Source organism: Calonectris borealis, chromosome 3 (genome assembly GCF_964195595.1).
Source record: "Calonectris borealis chromosome 3, bCalBor7.hap1.2, whole genome shotgun sequence".
NCBI classification, from domain to species: domain Eukaryota; kingdom Metazoa; phylum Chordata; class Aves; order Procellariiformes; family Procellariidae; genus Calonectris; species Calonectris borealis.
Genome location: NC_134314.1, coordinates 64,605,010 through 64,620,787, shown reverse-complemented (window position 1 = coordinate 64,620,787; position 15,778 = coordinate 64,605,010). Strand labels below are relative to the sequence as shown.

The window sequence follows — 15,778 nt, the reverse complement described above, 5'->3', positions numbered from 1 at the left end:
GTAAGTGTTTTGACTTTGACTAGTTAATAATTACTCAAGAAATGGTTGACTTCTGATTAATATACGGTATATCAAGCAGGTTCTATTATGAAGCAATAATGTGTTTATAAGAGTATGCTTTCATTGTTTTAGCTGGTTTCATGTTCAGATTTCAGAGCGCTTTACAAAGTGAAAAACCTCCTGCCCACTTGATTAATGCTGAGCACCTGAGAAGTAAAATAACTTGCCTGAGGTCACTTGCAGAATTGGGAGTGAATCCTAGATCACCAGCCCTGGACTTAAAGGACTTTTTTTAGGGTTTTGTTTTGTTTTGTTTTGTTTTTTACATTATCTCTTTTCTTCTTGTAATACCGTGGGATCATTGGTATAATTCTGGAGATGAGTTACTGTCTAAAATAAACTCGACTAGACAGTGGGTCAGAGAAAAAGGGATTTAGGGAGTCTTCCCATACAAGTTAAGCTATGGGAACATCCCCATATTTTAAAGCTGTATTTGGGTAGAAATGCTATTTGATACATACAACGTTATCAGAATAATCCTTTTCCAGAAATTGCATGGCTGAAACTGTTGCTGAAAGGTAATGGGAAGAGAAATCATGACTGCTACAGAGCAATGAATTGGCTCTTTAGTCGTTGGGTTTGCAACAAGACTTGATTTCTACTAGACATGAAAAAACAGGTATTAATGAGATAATTAACTTCAAAACAATTTGCTAAATGTTGTGGTGGATGCGCTTCTCTAGAAGCTTTTAAAGAAAACTCAGGTGCCTTTTTAAAAGGTATGCTCCAGGGAAATGAGTTTTCAGTCTGGTGGCTTGGGTTATACTTGAAATCAAGCTTGATCATTATACTTTTGGCTTTTTAAGTTGATTTTTTCCATTTATTCACTGTTCTCTTTTTCATTTATGCATGCATATATTTATAATAGAGTTTTCTGCTTATTTACCTGCAGGTTCTTGTCTAAAGGACAGAATGCTCTAATAGAACTACAGACTCAAAGACCTGTTGCTCTAGAGTTGTATAAAGATTTTAAAGAGCTTGGGAGGTTTATGTTACGCTACAGTGGTTCCACTATTGCTGCAGGAGTTGTCACAGAGGTATGGCATTTTTGTAGCGGACTTTCTGTACTGTAAAGGAATGGTGTTAACTTTCACAGAGCATTTAGTTTTTATGGTTAACACCTGTTCTACACCCTTTGGCCTAAAAAGTGAATTTATTCTGCTGAAAAAGAGACAGTGCTTCAGCAAGTTGTGAAGAAAACTTGTCATGGTTCTGTTCAATTTATTAGGAGGAAAAATTACTCTATTTAGAATTTTTGAATGTTGTGCATTTTTCCCCCTCTCTTGAGTTAAAAAAAACCCCTTCACTATTTTAACATACATCAGTCTTTCTGAAATCTAATTGCCTGTATAAATATACCGGAAGTAGTTTGTAAATAAGAAGCGTTGGCCATTTTTACTGCGGCTAGTTTGGGTCCCAAATCTTTTTCAGTTAGCATTAAAGATAATTGTACATTTGATGCTTACCGATGCCTATAGACATTCTCTGATCCTGTGTAAGTGAGAGGAAGCAAAGGCTGTGGGGCTAAATATAAATGTTTTGCCTTTTATTAGGAGCAAAAAATACGAATGTCCCTCTATCTGTCACTTTAAAAAAAATCTTGCTGTGATGTTTGGATAAGAATTTAAGTTCTAATTCTAGGCCTGAGGGAGAGCAATTTAGTCACATTAACCAAGTTCTGGTACTGAGACTTAAAGTTGAGTCATTTAATGTCAAAACTTGGAACTAGAGCATGAGAATTTCTGGCTTCTCCCTGTGTGCGTAGGAATGATGTGCTAGGTCTGTCAGAGGCTCTGGACCTTATGGAGCTTTAATACTCTTAACAGTCTGTCTGGTGTTAAATAGGATCCAGAATTAAGGTTTTAATCTTGCACCCATTTTTCATTAAATTTAACTTGAAGTGAATGGGGTTCTATTTAGATCTATGATGCCCAATGTTTGTAGAATTGAGGACTAAATAACTCTTTGATTGTTATTTGGGAATTACTATTTTAATACTTGTGATCTTGTTCCAGAGGATTTCAGAGCAAAACGAATTATTTTTTCCACAGCTAATTATGTCACGTTGAAAAAAGCTGTGATCATTTTACATTTAGTACTTCATTTTTCACCATAGGGTTTTTTCCATTTGCTTATATTTTTAGATTAAAGAATGACAGTGGTGTCAGAACTTCCACCGTCCAACCAGATATCCAAACTTCTGTTTAAGAATCCAGTTACTTCAGTTGAAGGAACAAGTGCAATTAATTGGGGAGATGATGATGATGACAAAAGTTGAATCGTGTGAGACGTCTGGGGAGCCCTTCATGAGTCTCTCCCACTGCAGAACAAGATGCCAACTGACAAGGAACTGCTAATGTTGCACTTCTCGATCGCAAGAATCTCATGTGTTTCTCCATGTGGAATTTAGCCCTTAGAGAGCTTGATGGAAAAATCTTAGAAAGTTGAATTAGAGAAAAAGATGTTGAATCATCATGAAACAAACTCCTTACTTCCAGACATAAATTGTTTACATATTTTCTTTGATTTGCTTTTTTGCTGCACATTAATTCAGTAAAGTAACTTTATTGGTCTAATATATTTTTAGGTTTGAGTTGAATGCATATTCAGGGAAAAAAGGAACTATTTACTTTGGTTTCAAGAGAATGGCATGTAGTATTATCCCGGGATTGTTTTCCCTGTTCCAAAATTTATTTAAAAAAAGTTTTCTTTTGCCGTGTAGTGGAAGCTGTGCCAACATTGGCTAATTTTATTTTTTAAATTGTAAGAATAATAAAATAACTTTGTCTGAGCATAATTTTTGTCTCTTTTCTCTTTTGTTATTTAAACACTTCTAAATTGTGTTAAATCATTCTTTTCTTTCCATAACTCAGAAGTTTCAGAGTAAACTGATGAGTTAAAATGGGAAACTGGCATGCGACTTGTCTTTCTGTGGAAATAATTTCAGTTTTTCTCACGTTACTCAGTGCAGCTACTGCGCATACACCTCTCTTTCATCGAGACTTAGTGCTCGTTTGAACAAAAGCGGTGGCAGTTTAATCTCGGGATGTATGCTAAAGCCAGATTGTTTTGCTTACTCAAGCCTGTAACTCCCTCCCGCTTTTCAGTAATAGGGCAGGCAAAACCTCCCAACTGAAAAGAGGGTCCTTCTGCCAGCTCCAGCATGAGCTCGGGACAGACACACTTTACTACAACTTGGAAGATTTTTTTCAATAGGAAGTGTGAGAGGACCTCAGGTATTTCAGGACCTGTACGCGAGTGTGGGGTGGAGACATGTGGTCTACTTCGACCATAGTAGTGTGGGGAAGGAACTAGAGTACTCACTCCAGAGCATCAGTCACTGGGGTTAACCGAAGTAAAGCTGTGCCCTGTGTAGTGAAGAACACAAAAAGCCCATGGTTGTTACTTAGTTCAAAATCATATACGGTCCATACCTACTGTTCCCACAAGCTTTTTTTGGTAGGTAAGTTTTTTTGCAATTACATGCTTTAGCCCCCAAGTGCAGATACCTGCACTTGGCCACATAGATAAATTGTCTCATTGACCGCATTCACATTTGTAGAAGTATCAGCAATGCTTTACGTGGAAATGACTTTTGCAAAATCTTATGAATCTTATGAAAACTGTTATTGCCAAAACTGAAGCTTATGAATTATCGCTATTTGTCATGTCTTTTTATAGTCCAGAAATTGCGTTTAAATACTTACCAATTTCAGCATGCCAGCCCTCAAGGTTTCAATGCACTTGTTGGATTCCAGAGATTCGTACTGCCAAGCTCCTACATTGAACCTGTTCCACTTGAACTTGCCTTCAAACCCTGAAAATGTTTAGGTTGCTGTTAAGTCAGAGGACAGCTGAAGTGCTACGGGCAGAAGAATGCGTCTTCAGTTTTAAGACTTCCGTAAATTCCTTGCTGTTTGTGGACAAGGAAGTGTGATACGGGATGAACCTCTGATAACCCTTCTCAGACATGGTTGCATTAAATTTTGAGACACAGTATTCTGTGACGACAGAGAAGCTACTGCATGCTTTCCCAGTTTGTAGCTTGGGAGAGCCAGAGGTATTACCTAATCCAGTTTCAACATGACTGCACTACCTTTCAGCACTGATTTGAACACTGCTCAGAGGCACCAGTTGGTTGATGCATAAATGATCTGTTGTGCAACAAAAACATACCACCTTTATTCGAACAAAATATGTTTGCATGTTGATCCACAAGAAATTTGATGGCTTGGCAGTGGTCTGGGGTGCAAAAACATTCTAAACGGCTGATTGAGATACTCACAATCTCCTGCTGACAACATACTGCTCTCCAGTATGGATGTAGTGTTTTGAATATATCTGGAGTACAAGGAGGCGGCATGCAATCTTAGAGCAATTTGATAATCTAAGCATTCTCTCTTGGAGAAAAATGTCTTTTACACAGCTCTTACCAGGCAGTTCGGGTTCTTGGGAAGTTAAAGAAAAACCTAATTATATGTAACAGGCTTCTCTATAGTAAGTGACTTCCACTGGAATATCTGTGGAAGGGAAAGCATGAAAGCTGGTGTCTTGCTTCTTTTTTAAAAACTGGATTTCTGGACAGTATGTATGGACAACATACAACAGAGTGTACCAGGTAGGATTGTGCTTCTCAACTGTTTTGAATTGAAGGCACACTCAGCTGCTCGTATTGTTTGATGTTTGGGGATTTTGGTGGAAGAATGAGAGTTTCTTATGTTTAAGATCTTTTGTTTTAGCAGAAGCATGGTTTTCGGGGTTACAAGGAAAAGTACTGATGACGACAAAGCCATTGAACGTGAGCTGCGGACATGCTAGTCCAAGTGTCTTTTCTCTGTGTCTACTGACAGTAAGGAGCAGGTCCCTGGCTAGGTGTTTGTGTCTTGAATTATTTTGTTTAGTTGTTGCAAAATGTCTTCAGATTGTAACTTGAAGAACTGGTATAGGGAGAAATTTCCCTATCCAACCATTCTTTTTCTCCCCTTCTTTTTTTCTCTCCTACTTTATATCCTATAGACAGAGAGGAGCTGTTTTCTAACAACTAAGCTGATCCTGCCTCCCTGCTTCAACTCCTAGAAAAGAACATAGTGTCGCAGAAATAGTACTTTTTTCCCCCTTTCCTCTTTTCTGCTGTTGTTGCCAGGGTTCATTCCCACTCATGAGTGAGTGGTGCAGGGAAGACGGAGAGAGAGAGGGGGAGGAGTTCAGACTCGCTGTGCAAATACATACAGACCTACTAATCTAAATTGATGCCTCGTAGAAAAAATCACAGATGAAGCAAGCGGCTAACGATGGCTCACTCAAAGGCTCTCTTAGTGCTGGAAAACTTTATAGGTGGCAAATTTGTTCCTTGTTCCGCCTACATAGACTCCTATAATCCGTCCACCGGAGATGTCTATTGCAGGGTGCCAGACAGTGGCAAAGAAGAGGTGAGTACTATCCAAATGTACAAAGAAGTGAAAACGTTAAATGCACATGACATTAATATTTTGAGTGGGAGAGGCTGAAGGTGGGAGAACAGAAAAACGCTGAAGACTTTAATGCTTAAATGAGTAAGTTCTTGATTGTATTGCAGCGCTGTGTAATCTATTGCTGTGGCAGCGAACACTGTTATTTTTTTACGTTTTGCTGTTAGAAAGTTACAGGCTGGATCCTAGGCTGGTGTAAATCAACAAAGCTTCAGTAAGTTCAGTGGAGCTCCTTCAGCTCCCGTGGGAGATGTCTTGTACATAAGTTAACAATAACACTCAGACTGACTGTGAGTATAAACAATCTGTAAGAGAGAAGAGGGTTTATTGAGCTCTTCTGTAAATAAACTTAGAGGCACCATATACAACTAAATGTGTTCTCCCTTAGTGTCTTGATGATTTGCAGTTGTCATTTAAAAGGATTTTTGGCTTGCTGACTCTTCCCTGAAGATGGTAGAAAGCTTCCAGACCTCTCTGGTTTTGGTATTAGCAGTTGGATATTAAGCGGAGGTGATGAAGTGGCTGCGATGAGTGTACGTTTCCTTATAACGTAGCCGTCCTCTGCATCAATGTAATGTTTCCTAGTCCTGTGCTCTCTGGTGGGATGAATGTTTCCTGGTACCTTGCATGTGTTCAGGTGTGGATGGGCAATGTGACATTCATCTGGGGAGCTGCAGTGTCATTGATGCTACTTTGTAAGGGATCTACAAGTGTGAGTCCAACATAGTGTTTCAGGTTTACTGAAGAGAGAAACGACTGGAAAAGCTTGGATAGCTCCAAGAGCTGGAAAATATTGACAAGTAGTGTACAGTATTTTCAAAACATTTTTTAAAACAAACTGCTACTGTGTGTAGCTGTTCACTTGCATTTTGGTCCTGTTCTCTTTGCTTCTCTCAGCAGAAACCTTTGCACTGTAATTTCAATTGGGTAAATATTTGCTAGATGCTGATGACCAAGGGTTAAAGAGTAACAGGTTGGGTTTGCTAGAATACGTCTGTGTAAGTTCATTCCAACCCTAATTATGCCTGAAAAGATTTCTCTTTGATGTGCAGGTGCAAATCTTCCTGTTCATTCATTTGCAAAATCATTAACACCAGAGGGATGTGAGAATGCCAGAACAGCTTAACAAAAGTAGGCTGCCGGCCATTCTGGAGATATAGTTCAAATATACTAAAGAGCCACGGCTTTTCTCTTTCAGCTTTCTGAGTTAGTGCTTGTGTGTAGGAGTGGGACCCAGTTTAAACACCTGTAAAGTCGGCGAGTGCTTTACCCCTGCCTTTAGACAACTATACAAGAAGGTCAGGCTCTGCAAAGCTGGTGACTGATGGAATATGCTGCAGGGGAAAATGCGATCACATGCTACTTAGAGGGTATCTAGAGATACCAAAACACGCACCTAGACCCAGGTTCCACAAAAAACTCGGGATGCTGGTTTCTAGCAAGGCTCGATGTCTTGGATTTTTTTCTTGGTTAATTTTAGTGGAAGGTTAGAAGGCAGAACGGAGGCAGACAGCGAATCTGTTGCTGACCCTGGAATTTAACACCAGGTCAGCTGCAATGGCCGTTTCAGCCAGTTTCTGCCAAAAACACTGAATGTTTTTTTTCAGGGGTTAATTTGTCCCCTAGCTAGATGTCTTAAATTCCAAATAGCAGCACCAAAGCAAGCTGAACAGGTACCCTGTATCTCCAAAAGACGGGCTGGTGAGGCCTAATTAGTCCTGGCAAATATCTCCTTAAAAATAATCTCTCTTCTAAGAACCTTGCTCCTGTGCATCATCCCCTGGGAAAGCAAATACCATGTCCTAGGGCAGTTTGGGGTGTTTCGGTATCAGCCTTTTACGATAGGCCTGGATTGTGTGTTCTTTCTCTGTGTCTGTCTTGTGCAGAAGAGGAAAGCAGAAGGAAGTGTTTCAGACACACGAGTTCATAGTTGAATTCTTACGCGTGTTTTCTTTGTGGCTCGACTTTCTTTGCTGCTTTTTGCTAGTCAAACTAAGTAACTGTTTAGCCTTTGTACGCTCTCTTACTCCTTCCGTTCAAATCTCTCTCTTTTTCCTCTTGCTTTTTTCTTGATCAATCTACTGCCACTTCATTCCTTCCTTTGATAATTTTCTCTTCTGCTGTCTGTGAAAATGCAACATTTTCTTCCTTCTCTAAACCCACTGGAGGGTTAAAAATGCAGATAGCCTTGACTTCACATCAGCCCTCTCTTGAAGCACCCAGCACCTGGTGGGAAAGGCCACAGAGGAGAGGACAGATGAGAAGCAGCACCGCAATGGCCCCTAATGACGGAAGGGTGGAAGAACAAGTTAATTAGTAAAGGTGGTATGGTTTCAGAGGGGGTGAACCTTTTCAGGGTAGCGTGCCATCCACACCTGGCTCGCTCAAGAAGCGGCGGTTCCCCTTCCCCAGGCCTGCCTTGGCCCTGCTCCAGCTGTTCGGTGGCTGACAGCCCGCCGCCGTCGGCACCTCAGCACTTGGTTGTCGAACTACAGTCGAAAGAGTAGAGTCTGGGTTTCTGAGCTTGGCTAGTGAGCTGTGTGACCTTGTGCCAGTTGGTTTATTTCCCACCTTGGCCTCCGTACCGATATCGTTCTGGCCCTCAAACTCTGGTCCTTATTTTTAGGGAGACCATAAATTCTGGTGTGCGTGAGGGGGAAGGTTTTTTACCTGCTTGAACTTTTGTGCCCTCATTAGTAAAACATCACTGAAGTGTCTATAAATTATTTTGCGATGCCTTTTATAACACCCATCATGATCTGAAGGAACAAATTTGGCACTCAGTTTTGTGGAATTGGTGGAAAGGAGCCTTCAGTGACTGCACGGGAACCAGCGATATGGCAGCATTAGGAGAGGTCAGAAGGATCTGATTAATATTACATCAGCATCCTCCTAGTTATTGATTTTGGCCGATTTCCAAAAGCTGAAGAAATTCATGAGCAAGAATTATGGGAAGCCGCTTTGGCTAAAAGCCCACCTTGATGCGTATGTTAGACATTGGAAACAATAAAGAAGTGATACATAGGAAGCAAAAATTGGGAAATAGGGCAGTTAATTAAAATATGGAAGGATGTTGGTAACCATCTTTAGTAATCTGAGAGACTGGTAAACATCAAGAAGGAACTGCTTATAAATCAATAGGTGCAGGTAACTTCCATTTAAGAGCCCAGAGGAAATGATTGATGGGAGAGAAAGCTTTCTGGTGAACTTTAATCCTTTGAAGCCTAGTCTGCTTCAGAAAAGTGCTGGTAATCTGCCACTATTCAGAAAGGTCAGGCTGAAGGACCATGCAGCAGTTATGTACATCTCGGGCAAAATACTGACAAGACTGGTATGCATTTATATAAGTCCATATAATGATCTTTCATATCTGTAGACTTCATTAGGTATCTGATGAGAGAACTGACTAAACCCCAGGAGTTTAGAAAGGAGCTAATTTTTTTTTTTCCTGTGGAGGTGTTAATGAGTTTCTAGCTGTGATCAGGTGATATTAAAAATTTTCTCTGAGTGCCTATTCTGTAAATATATTCTTAGTCCTTGCTTGAACCAGCTGGAGGAAAGGCAAGAGGAAATCAAAGGCTAGCAGGGCATACAGTCCGTTCTTTCCCCAACCCCGTACTTTCATCATTCCCAGTGTGGCTGAAGTCCCATGTTGCAAGGGCTATGGAGGTTTAGACTGGGGCTGCATTTGCTCTGGGAGAGGTGCAGTCTTCCCAACAATGTGATCTGGATTATTAGCCTCTCAAATATGAATTCATCTGCTGATTGTTTGATATTCTTTCTAAGGCCTTTCATTAACATTCACCATGCCTCTTTTGCTTTTTTAGGTGGAAGCTGCTGTCAAAGCTGCCAAAGATGCCTTCCCAGTTTGGTCCTCAAAAAGTCCATTGGAAAGATCTCAGATCCTGAACAAATTGGCAGATCTGATTGAACATGACCTGGAAGTATTTGCACAAGCAGAGTCAAAGGATCAAGGTAAAAATTAGAACTGTTGATCTCAAATATAGTGTGTCTTGCTGAATATTGAAATGGAGGATATGGTCCAAATTTTTTGGTAGGAACTGTTGGTGCAAATGGGAGTTGATGTGCATGAACTTTGTGGAAGTCGCTGATTTTGGATTCCTGGGGCATTCTTGCTTTTCAGAATTGCTGACTTTGACTTCAGTTGTTAGATATTTGGAATGCAATACTAGAGGGGAGCTGTTGTCATTGACTATGGTTGCACTGTGCCGGGGGTTACTTGGGCGCAGGACAAAAGTCATTTTTCGAAAAACATGCAAATCAGCTTTCAGAGCAGAGTTTAAAGCACTGTTTCTGCCCGTGATAATACAGCAGAATGCTTGCTTTTGTTTCAGGAAAAACTATTACGTTTGCTAGAACGGTGGACATCCCTCGGGCCGTGTACAACTTCCGATTCTTTGCCTCTTCCATCCTTCATCAGACAACAGAGTGCACCGAGATGGCAACCATGGGCTGCGTGCATTACACCTCCAGGGCACCTGTGGGAGTTGGTATGGTGCTCCTGAAACGCTGAAAAGCTTGGCAGAGTGTCTGCCTCAGCAATGGCTCAACAAAGAAAGAGGGTTTTTCAAAAGCATTTATTGTCTTTGGATCACGTGCTAAACACGACTAGTCTGCTATAGCATGAGCAACTTTATGTAAAATGAGTTATGCTACTTACGGTAAAAAGCATGCTTACATGCTTCAAAAAGCATCTGGTTTAACCTGGTAGCTCTCACCCTCAAAATCTCCCTTGTACGTGTGTATCTGTGTGGGTAACTCAGTATTGCTGCTGTGGGTCAGTGAGGCATTCAGAAGCATTGAGCTGCTGCTCCTGCGGGGAGAGCTGGCTCCTCCTCGCCTTTGGGGGAGCAGGAGTAGCTTGCAAGGTGACATTTCAGCCTGTGACTGGAATGCACACGGGTGGCTAAACCGCTTTTAGCTGGGGAATCGCTGGACTCAGCCACTAGATGCTGCTAATGCTTCAGAAATGAAGTGGCTGTGCTGAGCTGAGGAGTAATGGAGTCGTAATGATTCCGTTATTAGGTGTTTTAGCTAAATATATAAGAATGTTCCACATTCATACTTGAATTATTTAAAAAATAAGATTGGCTAACCTAGAGGACCTATTATTTAAAAGTTTTTGTGAGCAGTGGAGAACATGAGTTACTTCTGGTAAAATTACTCTGGTAAGGAGAAGTCACTCACTGCATCTGCTCCATCAAACAATGAGAAATCCTATGGCTTTTGTGAGCAATCGTGCCTAACAATTACAGATTGTTTTTCACTATTTTCTATAAATATGTAAAGTGAAAGTATTCCCAAAGGCAATTACTGAAAAAATTCTGGTCATTCAGTAATTTAGGAAAACGGCAGTTTGTACACTGATAAACTTTGGCACTCATAAGTTAGGCTAAAATTTATCAGGAAATTACGCACTGTATGTTATGCATGCTCTTTTTTGTATTAAAATTGGGGAAAAAAAAAAGCTCTAAAGAGCAAGAGAAAGCAAGAGTGATCTGAGCTAATGCACATTACCTTAACATGCTGTTGGCTAACCCAGAATGTTACCACAGACGAGTTGATGAACATAGTTTTTATGGCTAACCTTGCATTAATGTTTCTAGAAAACACTGAAAAGCTGCTGTGAATATAAGATTCTGCCCTGAAGAAGCAACAAAACTTATTCAGAGAGTTCGGCTGATCACCTTTAGGATCATTTGCACAAATCTTTTAAAATTATCTGCCTCTGAGAAACGTTTCTAGCTGCAAATTTGTTGTACAATTGTCTGGAAATAAAAGCCATAGCCAAATTCCCTTTATAAATCTGCTTGAGGTTAGAGAATCGAGTTTTCTCCCAGCAGGCTGAACTCCTGTCTTCTGTGGTTTTGCTTTGTAGCTGGTTTAATCAGTCCCTGGAATTTGCCACTTTATTTGTTGACCTGGAAAATAGCTCCTGCCATTGCATGTGGAAATACTGTGGTTGCCAAGCCAAGTGAGATGACATCTGTCACGGCTTGGATGATGTGCAAACTCTTGGAGAAAGCAGGTAAATCCCGTAGCATACTAGGGAGCAGGAATGGGTGGGAATCCTTGCCTGTGCGCCATTTTTTTGTTGCAGAAATCAGAAAGTGCTCAAAGAATTTGGGAAAGACTGTTTGCCGTAGCTCAATATTGCACTGGAGAACAAAAAGCTCTCCCTGCCCTCATGCTATCCCATCTCCCCACCCCAGCCCGTTTTTTTCCACTGTCTTCTCATGAAAAGTCTTCCTGTGCCTCCTTTCCCCCTCCTGCACTCCACTTAAGGGTGCCCTAAGTCTGTGGTGCCAGCAGAGGAACCGTCAGGACGTGAGAGTGAGAATCAGTTCTTGGTGGCTGATTTGGTGACTATCAAGAAAAACTGGGAGGACAACTACTTCTTCCCTGAATGACTGAAAACTGAATCTCTGATGATGGATGTCAGGCAAGCTTGACTGATCAGTGGAATTGGTTTTATCTTTTAACCCATGACCCCCAGAGTTATTGAACATCACGCATTTCAGCCACTACGCAAGTTAAGGGTCAGTCTTTGTCACTCTAGAGCTACTGGTAATTTTCTAACTTCAGGGACAAAACACAGTGAAGTGAAACCTGCAGAGCAAGGGAAAGGGTATGATGACTGTGTGCCTTTCTTCCCATCAGGAGTACCCCACGGGGTGGTGAACGTGGTGTTTGGAATGGGCGCCAAGGCAGGAGAAGCCCTCGTCTGCCATCCCGACGTGCCTCTGATCTCCTTCACGGGAAGCACGCTGACGGCCCAGCGGATCACAGAGAAAAGTGCTCCGCACTGCAAACGGCTTTCGCTGGAACTGGGAGGCAAAAACCCCGCGATCGTCTTTGACGATGCCGACTTGACCCAATGCATCCCCACCACCCTGAGGTCCAGCTTTGCCAACCAGGTGCCTCCCACCTCTGTAGCATATAAACCCTGTTTGCAGCAGGAGGTATGCGTGTGTCTGAGAGTGTGTGTGTGCGTGCGCACCTGCACGTGCCTTTGGATCCAAATCCTAAATTGTCAAGGTCTGTTTCAAGGTTCTGTGTTGCTGGCAAACTGTAAATAGAAAAATATGAAAACATTTTCATTATTCCACAAGCAGGGAAACAAAATAATAAAGGAGTCTTCCTAGTACTCTCCATCAGAAAATAAGAAGGTGTCATTATCCCTCTCAAAATAGATATATTGCTTATCCTCCCAGAAAGCAGCTGTTTTAAATCCCACCCTGCACGTAAGTGGGAAGCTGACTGCTTTGCTGGAATTAAATTAGGAGACTGCTCCCAAAATGCTATCGATGTTCCTCCTCCCTCATCACCACCCTCAGGAGAGGTCACTAAAGCCATGAAACTGTATCAGGGCAAATGTTCAGAAAAATAGCTTGGTATCAGAAAGGGATTATCAGGAAACGAAGACAGAGATCATTCAGAATTGGAAATCACATTTCCTATGAAAAATGTTGGAGAAGACAACATGTAATCAATGAAAAATCAAATGTATTTGCATTAGTAAGTGACTGTACAATCCTGTTATTGCTGTTTTGTCTTTTTCTTCTCTTTTCCTTTTTAATCTCGGAAAAACCCTACTTTGCAGTGTTGGTGAACGTAGTTTGCACTCCTGAGGATGCAGGGACACAAGTCTCATTCTGGGATGTGACTCTTAATACTCGTCAACAGTACAATGTAATATGAACTAATATTGTTGTTTTTCTTGCTTGTTTCTTTTTGGTAGGGTGAGATCTGTCTCTGCACCTCCAGGATCTTTGTTCAGAGGGGCATATACAGTGAGTTTTTGAAGAGGTTTGTGGCAGAGGCAAAGAAGTGGAAGGTTGGGAACCCCTCAGATCCTACAGTCGATGTGGGAGCACTAATAAGTAAAGAGCATCTAGAAAAGGTGATGTCACATGGAGTTTACATGATCTCATCTCATCTTTTAGAGGGCTATGAAAGGTGATTTCAGAGGTGTATGGAAAGGACCATGTCCTCTCCAAGATTAGCTCTGAGCGATAATGATTCAAAGCCATTATCTTTTTGATAAGGTTTCTGTTGCCTGTGGCCTGGGATCACTCCAGAAAAATCAACTCTCTGGGGAAAACAATTTAAAACGACAAACAATAATTTTTTCCCATTTGAGGTGAAATAACTCAAAATGCGTAAATCCAAATCCTGAATTTACACTAACCAATCTTAGAGTTCAGCAACATTTTCATGGATTTTAATATTGCATTTGCTGAGATCACTTATTTGTCTAATAAGGTAGTTAAAAAGGTAAAAGTTTTATTTTTTAGATGACTCTTTGGCAAACTCTGGGGAGTACAATACACAGTTTCCTAGGACTGCTTGCAAGTAATTTGGAATTGCATATGTGTAGAGGGAAGCTGAGATGGTGCAGAGTTAAACATAAGTCTGCTTTAGTGGCTTACATGAAATGAATTTTTACAGTGTCAGACAGAGTTCAGGAGAGCAGATGCTCACATCCAAAACTATCTGACACAATCAGCACAAGCAAGAAGCAGACTGAAAACCACAGAGTGAGAGAGAAAGCCAAACCTTTGTCATGCTTCCTGAGGCCTCGGCAGGTTCTCCAGGCCTGTTCAGAAGCAGAGTGGCAGAAACACCCACTTCCCGAGGTCCTCGGTCTGTGGCACCACAGAGGACTTCCGAGTCTAACCTACTAAGGTGGTTAAAAGAAGAAAAAGAGAAAGAAGCCCGGTGGTATCTCTGTGGTGTTTCTATAGGGAGAGAAACCAGGCAATGATTTCAGAACAGCAGAATTAGATCAATAGCATCTCCTATGTGTTCAAGGTAGCACAGGGTAGCAGCAGCCATGGAAACAGCTTTAATTATTTATTGATGAGATTTTTTATAGCATTCATGGCTTCATCACCCTAGTGGCATGTAAACATTTAACAAGCTTGCCTGTGAGGTAGGAAAATATTACTGATCCTTTCAAGTAAATGAGTGAACCATGGCGTGGAATACGTGGCAAACTGCCCAAGCTCCTGGAAGAAGGGAGGGAGGCTCTGGGACCACTTGTGTTTTCACCAGGGCCCCTACCCTTTTGAGAATACTTAGTGAGAAGGGCCAGCGGTGTGGCCTGCTAGGCTAGTAAGTGTTTGGAGAGAGAGAAAGATTGTTTTACAGCAAGAACTAGCCAGCCTTACTTTTACAGAAACATCATGACAAAAGCTAGGGAATGACCTCTGTTGTTAGGAGGGAGGTAAAGGCAGCGTGATCCAGTTGGAGATATTCAGGGGCTCCTGTTGATGTGCCCAGAGTGGAGAGGTGGACCCTCAGGATTTGGTGTCCTTTAGCAGTGATGTTTTCCTGCTGCTTCCCCAGGTAAGGAGCTATGTGAAGAAAGCCCAAGCTGAAGGAGCCAGAGTCCTCTGCGGAGAGGGAGTGGATTCCTTGGCTCTCCCAGCTGGCAACCAGAAAGGCTATTTCATGTTGCCCACAGTTATTGCTGAAGTCAAGGATGAATCTTGTTGCATGCAAGAAGAGATCTTTGGTCCTGTGACGTGTGTGGTAGCATTTGATACAGAAGAAGAAGTGATCGAAAGAGCCAACAGTGTGAAATACGGCTTGGCAGCCACGGTGTGGTCCAGCAGTGTGGGACGTGTTCATCGGGTGGCACAAAGACTACAGTCTGGACTGGTGTGGACCAACTGCTGGCTTGTTAGAGATCTGAATTTGCCATTTGGTGGGATGAAAGCCTCAGGCATAGGAAGGGAGGGAGCAAAGGATTCCTACGAGTTCTTCACTGAGGTCAAAACCATCACAATAAAACACTGACATATGACGACAAAGGTGTTTTAGGGTAAAATAAATGACAGTAATTTGCGTTACTGTAAATGGTTTTCTGGAACACAGGCTGCTATTGTGGTTGTTTTTTTCTTGAACTTTGGTCAAGTAATATCAATGACAGCTGAAAATAGTCATCCCAAATGCTAATGTTGAATTCAGCCTTTCATGTTAAATGAGAAGATCAGTGCGAACTCCACAATCAACGCAGCCCAAGCCAGATGACTTGCTTATCTTATGGATCCTAAAGCTTTTTGAATATTCCTGTCTCAAAAATCTCTCCCTCTAAGGCAGATTGGTGGAAGGATGATATATGACTGTACCTGTGGTTGGTGAATTACCTTGAGGGACAAAGTGGCAAGCACGTTGTGAGGCTGATATCGTAATGGGAATCAGCCCATTTCCACTATAAGCAG

General features: G+C 41.6%; 2 protein-coding genes across 14 annotated transcripts in view; both read left to right on the top strand.

The window, feature by feature from the left end:
• HBS1L (HBS1 like translational GTPase) overlaps positions 1-2,857 on the top strand; it is a 59,421-nt gene extending 56,564 nt beyond the window's left edge. For all 13 annotated transcript variants that reach the window (XM_075145866.1, XM_075145863.1, XM_075145870.1 and 10 more), the window contains 2 exons: positions 953-1,097; positions 2,205-2,857. In XM_075145866.1, coding sequence (XP_075001967.1) covers positions 953-1,097; positions 2,205-2,216 — 157 coding nt within the window. In that variant the 3' untranslated portion in view covers positions 2,217-2,857. The remainder of the gene's footprint in view (positions 1-952; positions 1,098-2,204) is intronic.
• Positions 2,858-5,279: 2,422 nt separating this feature from the next.
• ALDH8A1 (aldehyde dehydrogenase 8 family member A1) lies at positions 5,280-15,426 on the top strand. Its single transcript, XM_075145857.1, has 7 exons — positions 5,280-5,489; positions 9,356-9,503; positions 9,884-10,039; positions 11,428-11,577; positions 12,210-12,466; positions 13,291-13,452; positions 14,901-15,426. The coding sequence occupies exons 1-7, from the start codon at positions 5,352-5,354 to the stop codon at positions 15,351-15,353; spliced, it is 1,464 nt and encodes a 487-aa protein (XP_075001958.1). The 5' UTR covers positions 5,280-5,351; the 3' UTR covers positions 15,354-15,426.
• Positions 15,427-15,778: the final 352 nt, after the last annotated feature.

Coding starts and splice junctions, on each gene's coding strand:
- ALDH8A1 (XM_075145857.1), top strand. CDS start 5,352: ATGGCTCACTCAAAGGCTCTCTTAGTGCTGGAAAACTTTATAGGTGGC. Junction 9,504..9,883: donor AGCAGAGTCAAAGGATCAAG/GTAAAAATTAGA, acceptor CTTTTGTTTCAG/GAAAAACTATTACGTTTGCT. Junction 13,453..14,900: donor GTAAAGAGCATCTAGAAAAG/GTGATGTCACAT, acceptor CTGCTTCCCCAG/GTAAGGAGCTATGTGAAGAA.